This window comes from Anabas testudineus, chromosome 14 (assembly GCF_900324465.2).
Source record: "Anabas testudineus chromosome 14, fAnaTes1.2, whole genome shotgun sequence".
Classification (NCBI taxonomy): domain Eukaryota; kingdom Metazoa; phylum Chordata; class Actinopteri; order Anabantiformes; family Anabantidae; genus Anabas; species Anabas testudineus.
The window spans coordinates 13,859,692-13,877,035 of NC_046623.1; the positions used below are offsets into that span (position 1 = coordinate 13,859,692).

Sequence of the window (17,344 nt, forward strand, 5' to 3'; positions counted from 1 at the left end):
ACCTCTGCGTGGCTCCAAACAATAGATAATGAAACACTTTGATCTTTAAGAGTGGGGAAAAAAAACACGAGGCTTCATTTCACATCATTAGTGAATACGTGAAGGAAGACGGAAGATTTCCGCTGCTTTGCTACTTTGGTTCACTTTTTACGCAACAGGTGCAGTGTTTGTGCGTGTGCGCGTAAAAGTGAAAGGCTCCAGATAGGATCGGTTACAACGTCACACCCTAATAACATGTAAACATGCAAACACTGCAACCAATTATGCTTTTAGCACCTTCAATAAAGTAAAAATATATAATAGCCAGTAGGGATTGGCGCAAATCATTTCCATCATTACTGCACTGAAATCCGCCAATATTAGTATTTCACCATGTAAATAAGTAAAAAATAATTTTATTCAGGAGTAGGCTGCATCAAAGAACCGACACACCTGAAATGAAATGTACAGGTGTAACATAAACGCACTGTTAAACTACTAAGGAAGTGAACTCATTCATTAGAACAGAGCTGTGCACGGAGCAGGTGGGATTGTGTTTACGTCCGGTGGTTCGAGCCAACTGTGCCTGGCAGGAGTCTGGCTCAGGTGGCGCGCACGCACGCACGCACGCACCGCTGCTGCTGCTGCTGCTGCTGCTGCTGCTGCTGCTGCTGCTGCGGGGCCTGGATCAGAAATCCTGGGAAACTTCCAGGACAGAGGAGGTGGAGGAGGTGGAGGAGGGGGGGGGGGGGGGAGAGGCGGAGGGATCTCGCAGGCAGGCGCTGCGGTTCCAGCCAGCCTGACGCCGCCGAGGCTGTGTGGCGCTCGGCTGGAGCTGCACAAGCTGAAGGAGTGGAGGCTCCGGGCTTTTCAAACCTGCGTCAACGTGCCTCTAACAGAGCAGTGCCAAACCGGAAAAGAGCCGCAAGGTCACAATAAACGCGGAAATACAGCTTTATCATGGAGTTCTGACCCAATTCACGCACTGATTATCTGAAAAAGATAAATTAAATAAAGATTACACATAAATGCACTTATAGGCTGCTAGATTTAAACAAATACGTGCCACAAAAAGGAAAAAGTACCATTTGAAAAGCTCCCATCTACGCTAAAGTAGATTAATTGATTTATAATTAACATTTATTTCTACATGTAATGTGTTAATTAATTATTTAAAGTTTATAAATTAATATAAATGAAAATGATATTTGGACAGAAATGTTATTTGTAAAATAGTTTTCGGACTCCACCTGTAGGCATATCATTAAAAAAACCTCAATATCTACATATTAATACCTCAAAATATAACTTTTAAAATATAAATATTCTTTATGATGGTACATTTGACCCTCACCATTCGTGTCTGCATGCTAACATGTATATAAAATGAAGTAGGCTATCAATTGAGTCTTGTTGGTGGTCAGTTATACTGGTATTTCTTTTGACATGTTATTTAATTATTTGTGACAGATCCAATGAGCACATCTTAGGTTCGCTTATTCCGACACCTGCAGTTGATCTTTACGCTTGTCGACGCGCTTTTATTTTGAAACGTGCGGCTGGAGGCTGTGTTTACTGAGGCTGACTTAACAGTTGAACGTCAACACACAAGCTCACAGACATAAGTCCGTACACACACATACACACACACACACGCACACGTACATGCAGACACACCTTCGCCGCCTCAGTGTGGTGGCCTGACCCACTACAGACAGGGAAGCCTCCACACGCACCAGGCTGCGGCGCGCTCGTCACAACAGAGGTGAGGAAATAAACACTTTTCTTATATTTCCCGAAACTGTGATTTGATTTCTGTGTGTCACGTTGTTGTGGATTTAAGCTTAAAGCCAGATGAATATTTAAACATATTGAACAGTCGTATAAATGTTCTTTTGTACTGTTGGATGCAAACTTTTGCTGAAATAGGTTCTTTACTGTTATTTATCACTTACTGTGGCTTCATAGATTATTATAATCAATAGGCTGCAGCTGGGAACAGTCCATAGGGTTGGCTTTTATATGTTCCTATCAGACTGAAGTTGAGTGACCTGTATGATAAGAATGATTTTGGATGCAAAGCTTGTGCCATTGTGCTGTCAAGGTGTGCGTTTCGCGTTAAGGAGCCATCTTTTGTAACGGCCAAGTGACTCACTGTAGTAGTAGTAAAAGGAAGCTGGTGTGTTTACTTTTTTGGGAAGGGGGCATCCTGGTGATAAAGCATTAGGTAATTAGCCTATCTGAGCCTGCAGACTGGGCGACGCCAGGCTCCATAAGCAGCGGCGGCGCAATGCTGCCGCATGGAGCCTGTGCGCTCCTGCTGTCATTGTAAACTCCAGCTGTCTGTCTGTTTGTCTGCGGGACAGACAACCAGTGCTGGCGACGTTTCCATCAACAAGCGCAGGGCATAATGTGGGCATGCCGACTCACACCGCTTATTACCTGTGTGTATTTTAAGATCCAACTTATCGAAGAACCACAAAAGTTTCACTTTGAAGAAGGAACCGTGGTTCTGTTTGTTATTGTAGAAAGATGGTGTCCACGATAGAAGCTGTGTTTAAACAACTTTCGCTTCACCTTTCCAAACTCTAGCTGCTATTTTATCTGCATCAGATGCGCGTACTAAGATCAATATCACAAAAAAACGGGATTTTTTTTTTGGTACACTCCACTTTCTCCAAAGCAATAAACACGTAGATCACCATATTCAACTCACTATTGACAAACTGTGCTGAGTTAATATCTGAGAAAAGTTGACTTCTCAGTAAGTTGGTGCTGCTGCAGCGGTGAGCTGTGCGCCAAAAGGCGTCTGCAGGCCTAATTATGAAACAGGCTACCTGCGTAGTTGAATTAGTTTTACCTTATTGTTATCATATTTGTAAAATTCCGTAGTTTTTAAATGGACACACAAACACAGCAACAGGGAGAGCTCTCCCTCTGTCTGTCTCCCGCCCTCTCTCCCTCTCCCCCTCCTGTCCTGTGATGTGTTCTGGCCAGACAGTATGGCTCCTGGGCGTCAGTGGCATGATCATAGAAACAGAGGCCAGAAAGGACATTCCTCATTGTTGGTGAATCTGGAAATGAGCTTGGCCATCTTGCCTTACTCTTTCTCAAACCGTTTAGGTACGTGTTTCATTTTCTCCTGAGAGAATAATAATGTTGCTGTTCAGCATGTGGGAGACTGGTTTGATGCAAGCTCGGTGTCTGTTACAGTGGCCCTGCTGATACAGCCTCCTTATCACTGTAATCCTCCTCTAATGCCCGCATCATTAAATATCAGCAGATTTTGTTATATAGTGCTCAGTCTTTGATTTCACTCTGGCTTTTGTCATCACTCCTGACCAGCCTATCGCTGTAGTGACTATGGTTTAATTCCCTGTAATTAAACCCAAAGCGTATTTTTGACCTAACCTCTGAACTCTTTCTCCAGCCATGCATTGTTTTGAGCCAAATTAGCAATTAATATTACGTCTCACTTCTCTTGCCAGATGATTGAAATTTGACCTGGATCTCTGGCTGTGCGAGGAGTAACCTTCCCTGCAGGACACTTTGAATTCAGAGCTGCCAGATCCCCTGTGCCAACCCTAAGAGGGGATTTAGGGTTTTTGCTGCACTGGCGGGAAGCCAACTACTCCACCAGCACTGCTCGGAAGTAACAGCGGAATACAAAAAACAGCCTCTGTTTACACAGACTCATCACGCTACCTCTCGTACTCTTACATCTCTATTTCTTCTCTGGTCTGGCTGCTCATTATTTGCCTCCTCACTCCTGCCCTCTGGGGAACTTTTATCCCTTTAACAGCACCCATCAGCTCATCTCGTCCCCCATTTATTCATCTCATAATGAACTCCTCTACCTCCATTACATCCCTATTCTCCTTCACCAGCCCAGCAGTGAAGCGCCTGCTTGGCTGGAAACAAGGGGATGAGGAGGAGAAGTGGGCGGAGAAGGCCGTGGACTCTCTAGTGAAGAAACTAAAGAAGAAGAAAGGGGCAATGGAGGAGCTAGAGAGGGCGCTCAGCTGCCCTGGACAGCCCAGTGAGTATCACTGTGAAATTATACCAGTATAATCAGCATTTATCAGCATAAAATTGTATTGAGATCGATGCCGTTTCATCTTCATCCTTCAGGCAAGTGTGTGACAATCCCTCGGTCGCTGGATGGGAGGTTGCAGGTGTCCCACAGGAAGGGTCTGCCCCATGTCATCTACTGCAGAGTGTGGCGCTGGCCTGACCTTCAGTCCCACCACGAGCTAAAGGCCCTGGAGTGCTGCGAGTTCCCCTTCGGCTCCAAGCAGAAGGACATCTGTGTTAACCCCTACCACTACAGGCGGGTGGAGACTCCAGGTACACACACAGCCTAAATTCTGTTACAACATCAGGTAATCGTAATAACGGTAAAGCTTTTATGGCTTTCCCGAACACAAACAGATCATCTGATACAGTAACCCTCAGAGGAACAAACTGCAGTAATATGATCTTCCATAGCAGCATCTGGCTCTTGCTCTCTCTACCTTTATCTTTCCCTTCTCCTCTTAGTGCTGCCACCAGTTCTGGTCCCACGCCACAGTGAGTTCAACCCTCAGCACAGTTTACTGGCAAAGTTCAGGAATGCTTCTCTGCACAACGAGCCTCTCATGCCCCAGAACGCCACCTACCCAGACTCCTTCCCTCCGCTGCCCTGCTCCTCCTCCTCCCCTCCTTCCTCCCTCGCCCAGTCTCCCACTTCACAGAGTTACCCTAACTCCCCCAGCAGCTCCGCGGAGCCTGGCAGTCCGTATCATATCACAGGTAGGAATCAAAACAAGTAAGCTGATACTTTAAGTGTTACAGTCTATGTGGAATATTCAAACTTCTGTCACGCAAGCAGGTGGCTGTTTCCCGTTTATCCTCTCTGTGCTTTGTGACATGCTTTTTCAGCAGAGACTCCACCACCTCCATACAGTATGATGGAGACAAGCCCTCAAGAAGACGTGAAGCCCAGCAACTCCACAGAAACCACTAAACTCACATTTTCTGCTCCACACAGAGGTAACTTCAGTTTACACAACCAGACATACAGAAAATTGAAATTAGAAATACATTTATTAATAGATATGTTGTTTAAATGTTTATATAGAAACATCTGTTCCTTTCTATCTCTAGTGTTTGTAGGTAATGTTTTAATTTAATGAGCAGGACCAATGGGATTTACATGATTTTTGCATCAATATCATGATGTGTACCTTAAACCCATCCGTGTGTTCCTGTTTAAAGATTTACGGCCTGTATGTTATGAGGAGCCAGAGTATTGGTGCTCCATAGCTTACTACGAGCTCAACAACCGAGTAGGAGAGACGTTCCACGCGTCATCCCGCAGCGTTTTGGTGGACGGCTTCACAGACCCATCCAACAACAAGAACCGCTTCTGCCTTGGCCTGCTATCCAACGTCAACCGCAACTCCACCATCGAACACACACGTAGGCACATAGGCAAAGGTAGGCTGGATGAATCATGCAGGTAATTGATATAATACACGCTCTTTTGCTAAAATAAAAATGTATTGGATTATAATAAAGCATGAAGAAAAACGTGTTTGTGACATTTTTACACAGTATATACAAGATAGTGTCTGTGTAAGCAATCACATCACTTCAAATTTTACACTGAGCTCATCTCTTTGTGCTGAGTCTTTCCGACCAAATATTGTTTTTTTTTTTCTTTCTCATGGTAAAAGTATTCAGAAAGACCAGCTTTGTTGGACAGTAAGTCAAAGCATGTTGTGAGTTACTGTACAGTAAACCATGTGAGGATGTGTGTGGTTTTCAATGATAGGGGTGACACAAAGGGTTGAGGGCAGCTGGTGCCCAACTCAGACACTACTCAGACATTCTTCATTTACAAGCATAAATGCCTTTGTGGTTTTCCACGGGTAGAATGAGAAACACACAGTGGTTTCCAGTTTGCATACAGTGATTGATCATTGTATGTATTCTTTTTTTTTTCTGTAAAAAACAAAAGAGCTGTTTCTTGGTCTTTTGACATGCTGTTAAATTTGGAGTGTTGTCTTTGCACCACAGTACAAGGACACGGGTTGTTCTTTTCAAGTTTTAATTGACTTTATCATTTGATTTTCTTCTCAGGTTTACACCTGTATTATGTTGGAGGCGAGGTGTATGCAGAATGTCTGAGTGACAGCAGCATCTTCGTCCAGAGCCGCAATTGTAATTTCCAGCACGGCTTCCATGCCACCACCGTCTGTAAGATCCCCAGCGGTTGCAGCCTCAAGATCTTTAACAACCAGCTGTTTGCTCAGCTCCTCGCCCAGTCTGTTAACCACGGCTTCGAGGTCGTCTATGAGCTCACTAAGATGTGCACCATTCGCATGAGCTTTGTGAAGGTAATGAGCTCTCTCGTGGAAATAAAGCATTTGGAGATACATTACATGCAGCAACAAAATACAGTTTTTGATCATGCAACATTTGATAGTCACAGTAACTTGTGTGCTGCTATGTTGATCCTGTAGTGCTGTTGAATTGTACACAAGATAGGATTACATGTGTCCACCCATTAATTTTAACGGTTAAATGAAATGTCAACATGCACGCTGAGATTTATGCTTGTGTTCCGTTTGCAGGGCTGGGGTGCTGAATACCACCGTCAAGATGTGACCAGCACCCCCTGCTGGATTGAGGTACATCTGCACGGGCCCCTACAGTGGCTGGACAAGGTCCTCACACAGATGGGCTCCCCACACAACCCTATTTCTTCAGTGTCATAAAATGGGCACACACACATTAAGGTGTGTGATCTTGGTCCTTCACACAGGTAGTCGTAGATTCTGTATGGTTTTCCATGTCTCTGGCTCACTTTACATCTCATCCAAAATTACAATCTGTTGCAGTTTTGCCACATCATGCCGTGAAGCTGACAACATGTATAACTGAACTTCATTTAGCTAATTTACATTTCATGTAGTTAAATGATCAGGCGTTCCTTAATTTCAGTATGATAAAGCATTTATCCTCTCCGTTTTCATTGGGACATGCTTAATGCACTCCAAGACAAGAAAAATATGGGATATGTGGTTGTAGGTACTCAGACATGTTATAAATGTTATTACGGTAGAATGTACTGTATTTCCAAGTGTTGACCAATGTTTGGCTTCATGTGCAGGTTGCTTTTTTTTTTCTTGTTCTATTAAAGTTGTTTTTCTTTAAATATCTTTTTTTTCCCCCCCTCATAAAACATCACATTGCAAAAATAAACCAGATGAGATGATGGTACTTATATTAGCATCATAATTTTAATCTCATATTCACAGCAGGGGACATGCACATTAAATTAAAATGACAGGCGCAACATACATAATGTGACCTCATCTTGAATTCATCTTGTTTTTTGTATCCACTTTTCTTGTTTGTGCAATAGCTTCAGATAGACAGGATATATAATTGTGTTAAAAGACAAGTTCTGAAAGTCCCACTTGAGCATTTCACAATTGATTGTCACATGTAACAACACTTCATGTATAAGCAAAAACATTCAAAACACATCTGTGTTTCTAACTATGGAAATGAAAAGGGGATCAAACTGAGCTCACAGGGTTATTTTGGCAACAACAATAACTTTCACTGGACAATTATAATCCAGTGCCTTCATTATTATTACCACATAAGGAAAGATAACAAACACAAAGAATGTGGTGCGACTAAAATGTAACCTAATAAGCAAAGGGGAAAAAAAGTCTTCTTGTCTTATTTGGGAAATTATATTTCCTACACAGCAACAAACATTGTGTAAATGCATGATCTGTCACTACAACAACTCACTGTTGTAATGTATGATTATTATCTATGTGTGCAAGAAGTCCCAGTGTTTTTTCCTTACTCTGCATGTATGGCAAATACTAAGATGAAACACTGACCGGCCTCTGTCAGCAACCCTGGAACTGCTGCTGTGATTGGCTGCGGCTCTGTGCGGCCAGGAGCTGCTGCTGTTGCTGCAAGAAGCCGATCACGTCTGGGCTTCTGAGCAGTGACTGAAATACACACAAACATTCACATTTCAGTGCAAAATATGGCCTTTGTAGGAAAACGAAAGCATTGTGCCAAATGAATGAAAAGTGAACACCTGTTCACCTAGATCGAGACACTAGCAAATTCACATAAGTAGTTCAGGCAATGTTCAGCTGTCGTCTATAATGCAGCTTGCTGCTGAGCAAGGCAAAATGTAAGGCAAGAAAAAGAGGGACGTATTAAAGAAAAACCTTAAATAAATGAGAGGGGAAAAAAAAAAAAATCAGATGCAAGTGCTACATTACACATAGGGGACATTTTCCTGGCAGAGATATTGTAACGGAAAGGGCTCACTGAATAATTTGAGTAATGAGTAGTATGAAAATGATGTGAATCATATGGAAAGTAACACAGGCTGTTCTGGAAACCCTTAGTAGATGACTGCTGACATCAAAGGACTAGCGGCTGACTGTTGCTGTGCCTTCGTCTGGGCCAAGAAGAGGCATGTGAACACACTCCATAACAGCAGTTGTATTAATCATTCAAAAAGGGAAAGCAACATACAAACTATAAACAAAGCAGTGTTTGACTAATATTTTCTCACCATGGACTACTTCTAATTGAGTATTTGTCTGATGAGTTGCAAATGGCCCTGGATTTGTCAGCCTTTATAGGTTACAACACATTCGTTGTGGGGCCTGACTAGTACCAATGCCAATGTGCAGGATACAACGCTAAAACAAAGGTAATAGATGCTGGCGTGTAATAGGATTAACGAAAACATCCAATGCTGTTTTTTCCTTTAATGCACCACATCAGTAAACCTGACTTACCAGTCTCTTCTGGTTGAGGACCTGCTCTATTAGGGAGGGTCTGGCTGGCCGGTCCCCCATGGCACCCAGACGCTGCTTGTTAACAGATACAGGCCGCTCCTCTGAGTTTTCCTAAAAAGAAAAAAAAGAAAAACAACTAGTTCAAGGAGTTGTTTATATTGTGGCTTGATATTGTCTAAAATTGCCAGAACAAACATAAATAACAACAAACAAACAATAAGCCCGTTGTTTGTTTGAGATATGTTCTACATTGGCGATTACTAATTAAAACATCAAAAGTGTGAAATAATAACTATAAAAATAGGCAGCTGGATAGCTCATTGGTCAGCGCCTCTGACTTAGTTATGGTTCTGTGCAGGTTCAATTCCCGGTTATCATCATCCTCCCCACAAAATTAACAGAGCTTAAAATTTAAGTTACTAAATTCAGATCAAACCCCAGAAGGTGCCAACTACTGCCCAAAGATAGGAGCTAAGATGAGGATGGATCAATGTGTGAAATGCTTGGAACTATACAGAGTTCAAAGTCTCAACCAGGTTCATAAGGATTTTCAACAAGTAGTATAGTCAAGTCTGACTCCATTCAAGTCAACTCTCTTCAAGAGATCATTGAACAAAACAAGTGAAATTTCTAAAACATGTTATATAACCAAGTATTAAAACTGATTTCACAGTTACAATTGTGATGCGTGACAGAGAAAGAAACCCTTCATGACACTTGGCCAGACAATCCTCCAGCCAAACTCAATCATGAGACAACTTTATTTCATTTGGAGGAAGAACTTCCAGACTTAAAGTGATGCTAATCTGTTGTTTCTCATTACTTTTAATTTGGTGCTTGGCAGATAATAGATTACCACAGTGTTTGTAAAAGACTATTTGCTGAAACACCTCCATCACGCAAGCAATGATGTCAAAGGCATTAAGACATTCAACTCACTCATTTAATTAGATTGTGTGTGTGCATAAAGTATCTAAGAAGCATAAACTTACATCAAGTTTTCCACTGGACATGGCCTGGTCGCTCTTCTTCTTCTTGTATTTATCTTTGTACATCTTGTTGCGATGTTTTTTGCACATCCAAGGTTTCCTCTGCTTGGCTACCTGCGTTGTCGTTTCTGTGCATCCCTCATAGGTGCACTGTTTGGGAGCGTTGTCCCCCTCCGAGGTCTCGTCGTCGTTGAGCTCCTCCGGGCTGGCGGCGCTGTCTCTGGGATCCGAAGTGTCCAGAACGTCGCTCTCCTCGTCCGGATCGTCCATGTCGTACGACACGTTGTTCTCTGGTTCGTGCGGCGTTGTCACATTTCTGCTGTCGACCACCCCGCTCTTGCTCACGTAGTACCTTTGTCCGTCTTTAGTGAGCAGAAGAGTCGAGTCTTTGTCTTTGTTTGCTGATGCTGAGTTATCATCTTCGCTCATGGTCGCGGTTTAACGAAACAGTGCAGCAGCTGCTAGCTAGCTAGCTAGCTAGCTAACGACCATCCGTTTGTAATCAACTCACGTTAGCTAACGGAGCTATTCGTTGACATTTTCTAGCAAGGTTCCCTTTTGTAGTAGGCGTTAGCCTGCTTTGCAACCAATTTATGTTATAAATTCAACATGGTTTGTAAATAAATCGTATGATTTCTGTCGGTAACACCTCCATCAGTTTGCTAGCTCCACTCCATGTCAATGACGGATTTTCTTCTTCGCTGCTTTGATCACCTGTGCTGCAGTGACCCCTGCTGGTCTAAATGACAAATGCATGTTTTGATCACAATAAACTGTGATGGAAAACTAAGAATAATTATAGATTTTATTCGACAATTAGCAGCATTGTTACACTATAGAAATCCATGAATTCATAGTTTTACTTAAATAGAAGTACAAAACTATGAGCAGGAAGGAGCCGCGGTGGCAGTGGTTTACTCAACATAATTTGGTTTCATATGTTGAAACAACATCAACTCTGACGGGTTATCCAATTTCCATCTTATGTCATATAGAAGAATTCTGTGTCAAAATCTGTTTTCAGGACATCAACGGGTCTTAGTTTTATATTGTGGTTGTTTGTTGTACAGTTTTATTGAACAGCTGTGTATTTTTTCTATTTGTCAAGCATCTAATAAACAAAGCAAAGTACTGTTTCACCATAGACAACTTCAGAGTAAAACAACTATTTTCATTATTACAATGTCTGACAGTTATTGTCTTTAATAACTAAATTACTTGAATGATCGTTATTCCTACTTAGTAGTCTTGAGTGAACATATTAAAATTGTGTTTTTTGTTGTCATAAATCAGGTCAAAGGGTGAGCATGTTTTTTCTGTCACCACTGAAAGGACAACATTAAAATGATGATACATTTTTAGGTAGGTGGACAGGCAGAGAACATGTTTTTTACTTACAATGCCTGTACTTGGTGTAGTGTTCCTGCAGATAGGAACAGACTTAAACTGGGAATAGGGATGGTAGGGGTGCAAACATAGGAAAGCCTAAAACAAACTCCCATGAATAAGGTTCCTTTTTACTCTTTCTACACAATAGTCAAGTGTCACCCCAGGAGTTAGCAGTTAAAAACATAAAAAAAAAAGTCCTGAGTGGGATGATGAGAATGTGTTTATTGGGACAAATTTATCAATAAATACATTTGTATGCAGCAGAATTGTTAGTCTATAGCCACAGGAACTGTGTGCTGCACACCTGGCCAGTAATCCACTCATGTTTCAAGAGGACTGCAAAGTCCTTGAACTCTGCAGGCGGAAGTTTTAAAAACGTTCAATGACCAAACACATCAAATGACATTCAAATTCTACAAAGTACACCAAGCATTTGTTTTGAAACATATTTTAATTATTACTATTATTATTGATAGACCATTGTTGAACAGAGGTACAGGTATTAGTATTGCAATAGACTGTAATACTGTGGTGCAGCTGTGAGAGCACTTTGGTAAACCACATGTGCCCATGTGCTGGAAAGCACAACAAATTCATACTGATCTGGTCAATATGGCGGCACATTACTGTATATGTTTGATGATGAGAATAAATACAGAAACTCACAGACAAGTGTGACGACTTGAGGGAGAACATCTGCAAAAAATAAAACAACTCTGCAGTTCTCTCACTCCTCTGGCTCTTCACTTTTTTTCATGGTTAGTTACAGGAAATCCCTTTACCTGCTGCGTTTGTAAAGGAAGTGACATCATTCCCGCACACGTCAGGTCAAACTCTTTTTTTAATCTGTAGTATTATTTTCATTTTAACCTGATGAGCTCCTCTAGATATTTTTTTCTCTGCTGACTGATAAACATGTATGACTGCTTGTTTTTTTCTTTTGTTGTTGTTTTTTTTTACAGTTCTGATAGACTTACTACTAGTAAAGAAATATACTGTATTGAGAACTATCAAAATAAATAAAATTATGTTATTTACAGAAACATATAAACAATACTTCATCACTGAACTGGTTTTCTTTATAAGAATAGGCTACTGTATGTCTGTCATGCTTTCATCTGAATAAATGAAGCCATGAATGAGGTTGTGCAGGGCTGAAATAAATCCTCATCCATCCTTTTAATGTGATGGAGGAGGATTGGAATGAGTGTTGCTGGTTCTCCGGCATCCGTACCAACTTTTTCTCATACCTGTTTGATGGCACCTAAACTACAGTAATTTGTGCAAATACACAGCTTTTAAAAAATGGTTAAATTAACATATTTTACCACATCAAACATTTCTCCAAGCCAATACAAGTGGCACAGCTGTGTTGCAACAATTACACCTTTCTTTACTGCTGGAATATGTGGGTGAAATATGTCTTTAGTGTTGGAAAAATGATGTAAACAAGGCTTCATATGTGTACATGAGCGTCACAAAATATCAAGATAAATATGAAATCAAAACAGATTGTGAAAATGTCTGTGCATTGAGGAAACACAGTTTAAATGTTGAGTTTGCTACACAAGCACCCAAATGCTGCTGAATTTTGTGTCTCAAGATGTCACCGGTGAAGCATTTAACAAAATTACAAGGGGCAATCAAATGCACCATTATTGTCTTAATAGCAGTCTGTGTAAAATGTAAACTGTAATACTGCAATCCAACATTACAGGAAGGCAACGCCAGTACTGTGTGGAGCACAGAATTATAGCATTTTTATATTTTTATGAACACTACTTTCAACACATCTTGTAAGAAAATTTCTCAAAATACTTTCTCTCACTCTCATTTCCCACATTAGACTGTTCGTCATATCTATGGAAGCCTCCCTCCATATTTCTACTCCTACACACTTTACTATTATTTTCATTCCAGCAAACTCTTAGGCCACATCAACAAAACATTATTGTGTATGAAAAAGGGAAATGCATATTAAAAAAGTGTGAAGAAAGAATGGATAAATAAGGTTCAATAAAACATGAACATTGGTCCATATTCTCGTATTGTCCTATAGAGCCGCTCCACCATAAGGAACTTTGCATGTTGAGCCCGGATCATCACTGAAGGGGAAATAACATGGTCGCCCTTTCCCGCTCCTTGAGCTCTTTAACATGTGCTCAGATGAGAGAACATAAAAAAAAAAACACAAACAAAAAAACAAATTCTTTCAGCTCATTCCTCATTTTCCTTCTTCATCTTGTCTTGTCATTCTCATTTTTTGTTGCCTCTTTAGTCTTTCTCCCAACCTCTTTATCCACCCTTTGATCGATCTCACTCGACTTTGTCTTTCCAGGACTGGAAAGACAAATTCAGGGAAGCAAAAACTGTCTGATTTTTTCCACAGTTTTACCCGTTTCACTCACAGCCTAAGATGAGAGAGTGTGGCGAAACTGATCTCTCCTCTTCCTCCTCCTCCGTTTAGAGAGAGGAGTTGGATGAGGATGATTTTTCCTCCTCTCTTTCTCCTCTGCACACATTAGCCTCCTCATCCTCCCCCTCCTCCTCCTTAGAACGGTGAGTTGGGGGAGCAGACAGTGCTGGCTGAGCTGATGGAGATGTCATCAGAGTCAGATGGGAGGCTGGGATTTGGGAAAGGGTCAGAGCAAGTGTCAGGGGTCAGAGAGGGAGGGGCCGTGGGTAGGCCGGGGAGGCAACTGGGAGGCTCTGCACGTACTGTTTTTGTTGTTGATGTTGTTACTATTGTCACCATCTGCATCATCTGCAAAGGCAGAGGCTTTACATCCGGGTGGCATCCTCGTCCGAGAACCTGCCCCTCCTTATCAAGAGGGGTGGCCTGATGAGAAAGGAACAGGAGAATACTGTCATTAGATCGAGGAGCAGACTGCAGTGATTCAGCACAGTGGTTATCCAGTATGGAGGACCAGGGGAGCCATGCTCATATTCTACTAATGTGTATGCATTCTGTCTGCTATTGATTCCTCTCATCAGTGTTCAAACACTGTATATATCAACCAATTCATTACTTCAAAACTCCAGGTCCTCCATAAAAACATATAAAGTCACACAACAGGAGCTTGGCACTGAGAGGTGAATAGCAAATCCTAGTATTAGTAGAGGCAGCCAGGTGGGGAGCATCACATCAAGCAAAAATCACTGAAATATGTTGAGACAAGCAAGGGACAGGGTTATTTCTTTGGAAAGGCAGCATTCGCAAAGAAATAGCATAAACAGAAAGCAAATGTTAGTCAGTAAAAACCTACTGAGCAACAACATCATTTTGTTTTCTTTGCAATCAAAGAAATTGCTTTTATATAACACGTTCAACAGAGATATTTAGGAGAAACATTCACAGGGTTATTCACAGAAATCCAGGAGACACAGATACACAGTGACACAAAACAGAGGACGAGGCTTAAGCAAAAGACAGATGACAACAACACAAGTAAGTGTATGAAATCTGTGTTTATGGGGAGCAAGGTGTGAAAGACAAGAAGCAAAAGCCAAGCACAAAGACCGCAGAGCAGGGAAAACATGAAGCTGTCAAAGCAGCACAGCAGCAGCCAGTCAGCGAGGCAGCACGCGGGGAGGAGGGGAGGCATCAGTTTCAGAGACATTATTTTGGTTTGTTTTGATTTCTTGCTGATTTGTGACACGGTGTCTTTGGAAACCTGCCGTACCTTATCCAGTACATGGCCGGGTGCTGGTAGAAATCCAACGACCCAGATCTCTGCATAGAAAAGCTGTCATCCAACTGAACACAAAGAGAAACCGGCATAATCAATCTAAACACCAGTTCAACAGAACTACCAAAACTTCATTTGGATATTTGTAGCTGCATCAAGAAGCAGAACAAGTGAACTGAAAGGATCAATATAACTTAGTGCAACAGCTTTAGTTGAACCAAACAAGTATGATTAGGAGATATTAGTAGTGACTTACAGAAATGACTGACACTCCGGCAGTGGTGTCATTGGCCTTTGGATTAGTGTTGAAGTGTTTCTTTATCTTCCCTGCTACTGACAACTGATGATCGTTCTCACATAGACCCTCATCCTGTATGGAGCAAAGGAGGGGAGGTAAAAAAATTCAGCATTTGTAGGAACATATTATGTTGTGATTGGCCAGATGAACTCAATAAACATTGTACTTACAGTAACCCAAGGGTGCTCTAGCACCTGGAGGGCAGTGTATCTCTTATCCACCTCCACCTCCAGCATGGATCGAATAAGCTCCTGCAGCAGAAATAAAACACTGGTGAGGTTTTATTCTTTTATTCTATATAAACGACAAATAAAATAAAACAAAATTGTGGTTTGCTCCACTGGATACACAACGAGATACACAAACAGATGTAGATTTTCACCTTGGCTGTCTCTGACACGTTGTCCCAGTACGGAAGAGGAAATTCTAGCTGTCCCATCAGTATCTGATCAAAAAGCACTTCTTGATCATCACTGCTTCTGCAAAGAAAACATTTCCACGAATAAAAAAACTGCTCTGATTAGCATTATAAAGATGCACAGCTCTGTTTATGTGTGTCTCTGTGTGTCATTATTTCTAGAATACGTTTAAAAGCAGAAAAAGTGAAATTAGGGGTTATGTCTGGTAGTTAGCTTACCCTCTAAAGGGTGGGAAACCACAAAGTAAGATATAGGTGATGACTCCGGCTGCCCAGATGTCCACTTTAAGGCCATACCTGCACAGAACAAAGAAACATAATGATTTCAAGGTAGAGGTAGAAAGATAAAATAATGTATATATATATCAGTGTCCTCTGATTTAAACTCAGCTCTGCAAACCTTACCCTGTTTCTGCAATGATTTCAGGTGCTACATATGTTGGTGTCCCACAGACAGTGTAGAGAGGTCCGTCCACCACAGTTGCCAACCCAAAGTCTCCCAGTTTCAGGCTTTTGCTGCCATCTGCATGCTCATACACCTAAATCCAGAGAAAATACAAGATAATAAATGGTGTTAAAAGTATGATTTGGAATGACTGCAAGAATGTGTCAACTCCAACAGATTTGCAGTTTATGTAGAAACGAGCAGACGTACAACCGTACGCTAATTTTAGAGGCTGTAGTTTGTGCTGCTGTTTAAATAGCAGAATGATATCACTCAGATAAATATTTATAGCTGACATTAATGAAATCCCATGAAAAATGTAACTGTGATTCATCAGGTCGGAGAAACCGTGCTACTGTTCTTTTCTGGACGTTCACCATATCCACTTTAAATATTGTTAATCTGTCAGTGTTGAATAAACCCTGTTCTATTCACTTTCAGACACAGAGTCAGGTTATGTTGCTACTAACGCTTCATACTTAATTTCCATGTCAGGGCGTTTAAAATAAAAAAGGTGCAGTATTTTTCTCCTGGAAGTCAAACTCAGTTCACCTCAACTCAACTATAACACTAAGTTGAAAGGCAGAGTAGTGGAAACATAAGAAAAGACGGTCAGTAGAGGTGAACATGGCAACAAAGGTAGCTCAATTATATTTCGAGTGAAACATTTCTTAAGTCACTCCAGGTAAAAAGGTCTTGTCCATGTCTGGTCTTCACAATCTTTTTTTTTTTTTTGAGAAGTGAATCAGGGCAGTGAAAAGGGCAAAGGAGGGGATAAAAAAACAGGAGTCAAAATATAAAGAGGCAATGAAGAGGTCGACAGAAGGGAGGAGGAGGGTGGGAAGAGACAAACGAAAGAGGAGGGAGGTGTTCGGGCAGCAGGGATGAGTCATCTCTGCTCGGTGAGAGTCCACAGTGAGTGATATTCACTGTCCATTTAGAAAAAAGGGGAGGAAAAGAGGGAGGCTATACTGTGCAAGTTACATGACCGTGCATAAAACACAGACACATGCTGACTACGTGAACTCACCAGCAGGTTTTCTGGTTTGATGTCTCTGTGCACAATGTTGAGGCTGTGGAGGTATTTGATAGCGTTGGCCAGATTGTAGAGCATACCACTGGCGTCTCTCTCCGTGTATCTGTTGGCCGAGGTGATGGCATCAAACAGATCTCCCCCCTTGGACAAAACATGATGGATGCTTGTCAGTATTAGGCACAATGTCACATGAGTTTCTTTCACATTTTCACACCAACGGTGCCAAATTTCTGTGTTTTCACAATTGCTCATCTTCTTTGCTCAAGAATT

The 17,344-nt window shown here is 41.5% G+C and overlaps 3 protein-coding genes across 9 annotated transcripts in view; 1 reads left to right on the forward strand and 2 right to left on the reverse strand.

The window, feature by feature from the left end:
• Window positions 1–1,625: 1,625 nt before the first annotated feature.
• smad9 (SMAD family member 9) lies at window positions 1,626–7,689 on the forward strand. 3 transcript variants are annotated; one of them, XM_026372180.1, is made up of 8 exons: window positions 1,626–1,744; window positions 3,468–4,018; window positions 4,111–4,326; window positions 4,519–4,770; window positions 4,903–5,010; window positions 5,236–5,457; window positions 6,103–6,359; window positions 6,597–7,689. In XM_026372180.1, the coding sequence occupies exons 2-8, from the start codon at window positions 3,823–3,825 to the stop codon at window positions 6,738–6,740; spliced, it is 1,395 nt and encodes a 464-aa protein (XP_026227965.1). In that variant the 5' UTR covers window positions 1,626–1,744; window positions 3,468–3,822; the 3' UTR covers window positions 6,741–7,689. The 3 variants fall into 3 exon arrangements, with proteins under 3 accessions (XP_026227965.1, XP_026227963.1, XP_026227964.1); XM_026372178.1 differs by having other exon boundaries at window positions 1,627–1,744; window positions 4,900–5,010; XM_026372179.1 differs by lacking the exon at window positions 1,626–1,744 and adding an exon at window positions 2,878–3,102 and having other exon boundaries at window positions 4,900–5,010.
• Window positions 7,244–10,228, reverse strand: rfxap (regulatory factor X-associated protein). Its single transcript, XM_026372181.1, has 3 exons — window positions 9,803–10,228; window positions 8,811–8,921; window positions 7,244–8,000 (listed from the first exon to the last, which is right to left on the reverse strand). The coding sequence occupies exons 1-3, from the start codon at window positions 10,226–10,228 to the stop codon at window positions 7,896–7,898; spliced, it is 642 nt and encodes a 213-aa protein (XP_026227966.1). The 3' UTR covers window positions 7,244–7,895.
• Window positions 10,229–11,666: 1,438 nt separating this feature from the next.
• The window catches only part of dclk1a (doublecortin-like kinase 1a), a 43,049-nt gene continuing 37,371 nt past the window's right edge, over window positions 11,667–17,344 (reverse strand). For 2 of the 5 annotated variants that reach the window (XM_026372122.1, XM_026372126.1), the window contains 8 exons: window positions 17,069–17,215; window positions 15,999–16,132; window positions 15,813–15,890; window positions 15,558–15,654; window positions 15,346–15,426; window positions 15,134–15,247; window positions 14,872–14,945; window positions 13,855–14,027 (listed from right to left, as the gene is read on the reverse strand). In XM_026372122.1, coding sequence (XP_026227907.1) covers window positions 13,970–14,027; window positions 14,872–14,945; window positions 15,134–15,247; window positions 15,346–15,426; window positions 15,558–15,654; window positions 15,813–15,890; window positions 15,999–16,132; window positions 17,069–17,215 — 783 coding nt within the window. In that variant the 3' untranslated portion in view covers window positions 13,855–13,969. Of the gene's footprint in view, window positions 14,028–14,797; window positions 14,946–15,133; window positions 15,248–15,345; window positions 15,427–15,557; window positions 15,655–15,812; window positions 15,891–15,998; window positions 16,133–17,068; window positions 17,216–17,344 lie in introns of those variants that run through there. The other 3 variants (XM_026372121.1, XM_026372123.1, XM_026372127.1) reach the window with 2 other exon arrangements.